At 45.6% G+C, this 5,147-nt stretch overlaps 1 protein-coding gene across 1 annotated transcript; it reads right to left on the bottom strand.

The window, feature by feature from the left end:
• Positions 1 to 3,103: 3,103 nt before the first annotated feature.
• LOC140764561 (uncharacterized) lies at positions 3,104 to 4,625 on the bottom strand. Its single transcript, XM_073103180.1, has 4 exons — positions 4,206 to 4,625; positions 3,667 to 3,984; positions 3,320 to 3,615; positions 3,104 to 3,251 (listed from the first exon to the last, which is right to left on the bottom strand). The coding sequence occupies exons 1-4, from the start codon at positions 4,623 to 4,625 to the stop codon at positions 3,104 to 3,106; spliced, it is 1,182 nt and encodes a 393-aa protein (XP_072959281.1).
• Positions 4,626 to 5,147: the final 522 nt, after the last annotated feature.

The following is a 5,147-nucleotide window of genomic DNA, read 5'->3' as shown; positions in this document are numbered from 1 at the left end:
CTCTTATTTTCTGTTTGTTGAACATAAATCAACTCACTTCATATCCCTGGCATATTTTGCCATGTGGTACCCACCACCACCATTTAATCTGCAAGCAAATTCATCACTGCCGTAAATTTGATATAGGCATACAATTCTATTCTGATTATAAGGTAAAAGACAAGTAAGTAATTAAAAAAAAAGGAATGATAGAGAAGTCTGGAAATTAATTACAGTACGAATAGCGGCAGGTTAATGCTCTATATACCCCATGATGAAGAGAGAGAGAGAGAGGTAGAGAGAACGAGAAGAGAGTCAAAGAGTAGTAAGTAAAACGGGACAGCACAACGTGCAGAACACGGCGCTTCTGGCGGACTCTGCGCCGAACCGCGCATGAATGCGGCCGATTTCGTCGCCGAATTGATTGGGGTGGTGCGGTGGACGATAAGCTTGGAATCCACTGCCTTGTTTTACTCGGCCGGGCAGCTTTTCCTACATCCCCCAACTCCCTGATCACATCGTAGATATATATGTATATGAAACAAGAGAAGGGCATATTACCTGATGGGCATCAAGAAGAGATATGTTGTATACGATCGTTAAACTCAGAAAGAAATAATCTTTCTTAGGATTAGAAGAAGAAGAAGTAAAGAGAGAAGCGAAGGGATCGAACGACATGATCTTGCTCAAGACCGCAGCAGCCTGACCATAACCAGCGCATCGACGTCCAGGCCTATCGTTCAATAACTAATATTCTCCTTGGATCACTGGATGGATAGGCAAGTACAACGATGCGGTGTCATATGGAATAGTTGCGCGGTCTTGAGCAAAAGCATATCCTACTTAATGTACTTACATAGCTTTCATCAAGGATGGTGAAAGATGAGAGGGAGATGGACTTGGCATTCCATAAGTTGTGGGAATTGAAGTTTTAGAAGAAGAAGAAAGATGGGTTCCAAATGAAATGGTAAGTCTTTTAGGGTTTGGTGAGTTGTGAGTGGAAGTTTGATGTTCAGGGAGTGGAGTTAAAAGGATAGATGCGGACGAGAGGGGATTTAATATATAGGAAGTTTGGCCAGACCCTGGCTGGCCCACTCCTCCTTTGTCATCTCTCTCTCTCTCTCTCTACACTTCACTTTTGATATTTTGGAGTCATTCTACCATTCCATTTTATTATCATTTTGCAGCCAAAAACGAGGTCTATTAATGCTACAACGACATGCTCATGACTCTCTCCTTAAAAGCTTTGCTTTCGGTTTTCAAAATATTAAAAGTAACTTATTTATTAAATTCTGATCTCATCCTTTGTCTCTCTCTCCTTTGTCTCTCTCTATGGCTATCTCTTGTCTCAAAAACGTAACTATGTATAGAGAGTGTTGCACAAGATGGATATATCAATGGTCAAAGGGTAGAGTTTGATTCCAGCACTAAGTTTACTCTTATGATGCAACCTAATAAAAGTAAACAGCTTGCTTGCAGAGCCCTTTTAAAGAAAACTCCCATTTTATGAATCACCCCACAATAACCCTGGGTTCAGGTGAAAAGGTTCTTCTATTGTGATAGAGAGCTGCAAGGCCATCAAGTGCTTTGGATGCTTATCTTTGTAGAGCATCTGAATTTGATTTGCTGTTGAAAAATGACGAGTATTGGAAGATGCTATACTGCTTAAGTACTCTAGATATGAAAAATAATCAAACATAGAAACCAACAGTTGTTTAACGTGAAAAATATCACACATAGAAATCAGTAATATTTTAACATGTTATAATCCCCTTCGACATAGATGAAAAAAACTGCTGATTTGATCGCACAAGGATTAATCTATAGTAATAAATTAAAATTATAAATAACTTATAATTCCCACTGCTAAACACCTAGGGCTATTGATTGAAGAGCTTCTTGCTCGCTAGACCACAATACACTGGTCCCATACAAGTAGGGCGCTCACGTCATGATGCTGAAATTCTGTAGCAAAGGTAGTTGATTAAGGTCCTCAATGATGCAGATACTAAGAGTTGATGTAGAATTCATATCGGACTTTGAATTTTCACTCTTAGACACAAGGATGTCTTGAGAATTTGCTGGGATCCTAAAAGGTGGGAATAACATCATTTGTTTGGACTAGTAAAGTCACCAAAGAAAATTAATTATTATTATTATTATTATTATTATTATTATTATTATTATTATTATTTATGCTAACTTTCTTATAGTATCTAAAATTTGAGCACCTATAAGGCTAACTTGCGTTGTCCAAAGTAATTGGACTATCTTGACCTTGTAGTATGAAAAGGATGGCTGGTACAAAAACTCCTCAATTTGAAGGGGGATAATAAGATATTTTTTGTTAAAAGAATATTAACAAGATGTGAAGTGGAGCTGCTTCTTTTGATGTTATTTATACTACTATTGCTATCCATGCCCAATAGTCAATTAGACTTTTTTTTTTTGTTGAAATTAACGAGCTTCATTCAGCTGGCCGAATCCGAGCTAGCTAGCTACCCCGGGTTTTCATAGCCCAAAATGTTACAAAGATCTGAGGGAATCGGGCTAGCCAGATCCAACCTACCGGTGGACTCTGCCACCTTCCCTCGGTTAGCTGCCCAGTCGGCCGCTCTATTTGCCTCTCTGAATACATTTAGTACATTCCATTCCCTACACTCCCTAAGCAGGCTTTGGCATTCTTCTATTATGTTCTTAATGCACCACGGAGGGCTTTTCTCACTTCGCAGGATTTCAGCGAGCTCCCGGGAATCTATTCAAGGTGCAGTTGGCTCACTTTGCCCGTCGACCGGAGACCAAATCTTGCCGCCCACGCTTCCGCATATAAGGCAGACTTATTTGGACACGGTTCCCATGCTATCTGTAGCACCTTGCCTGTCTCGTCCCTGAGCACCATGCCTACACCCCCTTGGTATCTGCCTGGTTCATAGGACCCATCTGTATTAAGCTTTAGCTAGCCCGCCTCCGGAGCTTGCCATTTGGCCTGCGCCGTTTTCGTGACCTCCTTAGCTACCTTCTCACCCTTGGCATATTCTTTAGCCATAGTCATCGCCCTCCCCGTGGTTATCCTCGGGCTAACTCTACCTCCACCGAAGGTAACAGCATTTCTTTGCTTCCAGATCTACCACAGCATCGATGCAATAATGGCCTTCACTTTCACGTCTTCCTCAGGGATTGCATGCCAGGTAGTGGTCAGCCAGTTCTCCTCCACTTGCGTCTCCAGCCTCCCCATGCAGGCTTGTAGCTCGGCCCAGCATTCGAGGCCATATCTGCATGTGAAGAACAGATGGTTGATAGTCTCTTCATGCAGCTCACAAAGCGCGCACAGCGCCCGTGCCTCAGGCCTAGTCTTCCCAGCCAAGCGTTGGTGGGAAGCCTTCTCCAAGAGAGTTTCCACACGAAGGTGCGCACTCTAGGCGCAACCTGGATTTTCCACAGTATCTTCCAACCCGGCCAATTATCCTCCACTGCTGGGTTGAGGAAGGAGTAGATGGATTTCACTGTTGGCGTACCTTGCGGGTGCGGCCACCAAATCCACTGATCTGCTGTTGTAGGGCACCCGGCTTGGAACGTCAGTATGTCGAATGCCAGTTCTTCACCCACCTCAGTGATTATCTGGTGTTCAGACCACCTCTGACGATCCAATAGGTCCCTAACCTTAACGGTCTAGTCCAGAAAGCTTACATTCATTATCCTCGGTAGTCTGCTCCAAGGAACAGGTGAGAGCCAAGGCTCTGTCGCTGCGCTGGTCGTGCTTCCGTTGCCTATCAACTTCCTGAGACTAAGCTTCAGACTTCTCGCCACTCCGTAGATCAACCTCCATAGCCAAGAGACATTCTGCCCACCCATGCGGGTCCATGGATTCAGTAGACCATACTTAGCAATAAGTAGGTTTACCCATGAACCCTCTCCTGGTTCAGAACCTTTAACGCCAACTTTCCTATGTGCGCAGTTCGAGCTATCCTGAGATCTCTGATTGCCAGACCTCCTTCGGCTTTCGGTCTGCACACAGTCTCCCAGTTAACAAGGTGCATTCCACGTTCGGTTGATTTATCCTAGAGAAATGATCTGGCTATTTTGGTGATCGCCTCCAAGACCGAGTCTGGGATCCAGGTGCTCCCTAGCCAATAGACTGGAATTGCTAAGAGGGTAGAATTGATGAGAGTGCACCGACCCGCTGTAGACAGCACCCATCTCTTCTAGCTCGCTAGTTTCCTGCTCACATGATCTACCAAAGCTTGGTGTTCCTTGACTTTCACCTGTCTGCCGGAGATGATCACCCCAAGGTAGACGAAAGGTAGAGCCGCAATCTGCAGGCCGAGGCTGCCACTAAGCTCTGCTTGCTGCTCTTTAGGCATCCGGGTCGGTAGGTAGAGCGTAGATTTTTGGCAGTTCACTCTCTGGTTTGATAGGGCCTTGTAGCGGCTGAGGCATTCCATGATGCAGTTCGCATTGGTTCGCGTTGCCTGAGCAGTTATCAGGAGGTCATCCGCGTATAAGAGGTGGGATATTTGTACCTCCCCGACCTTGAATGCTAGCATCTCTCCATTACTCACCTTCCTGTTGAGCAGATCGGACAGCAGCTGGGACACCAGGATGAATAGGTAAGGGGAGAGGGGATCTCTTTGCTGGATCGGATCCATTCCGACGGCTGCCCGTTGAACATGATGGCGTAAATGGGCGAAGAAATACAGGCCCTTATCCACTTTCGCCAGGAATCCGGGAAGCCCATCCTCTCAAGGGTGCCTATGATCGCCTCCCAGCTCACCCTGTCGTAGGCTTTTTCCGTATCTAGCTTTGCCATCATCACCGGTGGGGATCGCTTGTTAGAGCACATAGAGTGCGCCACCTCCTGAGCCGCCAGGGTGTTATCAACAATGCTTCGCCCTACCACGAACGTCGCCTGCTCCGGCTCTACCAGGGATGGTAACACCGGCTTAAGGGTGATATCGGTCTGTATTCATGGACGCGGGTGGGATGATCTTTTTTAGGGATAAGGGTGATGTAGGTCTACCCCATCTGTTGGGGAGAAAGGAGTGCGTGAAGAAGTGGTTCACTGCCCTCATCAAGCTTGCACCCATGATATCCTAGAACTGGATGTACACCTCGGCTTGTAAGCCATTCGGCCTAGGTGCTTTCCCGCGGGGCATGCTCCACAATGCAGC

This window comes from Typha angustifolia, chromosome 8 (genome assembly GCF_048772165.1).
Source record: "Typha angustifolia cultivar Huaian chromosome 8, ASM4877216v1, whole genome shotgun sequence".
NCBI lineage: Eukaryota > Viridiplantae > Streptophyta > Magnoliopsida > Poales > Typhaceae > Typha > Typha angustifolia.
Note: the sequence above shows the minus strand (reverse complement) of the source record. Positions and strands in the feature narration are given on the sequence as shown.

What these genes read in the sequence shown, in the direction of transcription:
- LOC140764561 (XM_073103180.1), bottom strand. Translation starts at nt 4,625, where the DNA reads ATGGATCCGATCCAGCAAAGAGATCCCCTCTCCCCTTACCTATTCATC. An exon ending in ACCAAGCTTTGGTAGATCAT is followed by an intron (nt 3,985 to 4,205) that starts GTGAGCAGGAAA and finishes GACTGTGTGCAG; the next exon opens with ACCGAAAGCCGAAGGAGGTC. An exon ending in CTGGGAAGACTAGGCCTGAG is followed by an intron (nt 3,252 to 3,319) that starts GCACGGGCGCTG and finishes CTTCACATGCAG; the next exon opens with ATATGGCCTCGAATGCTGGG.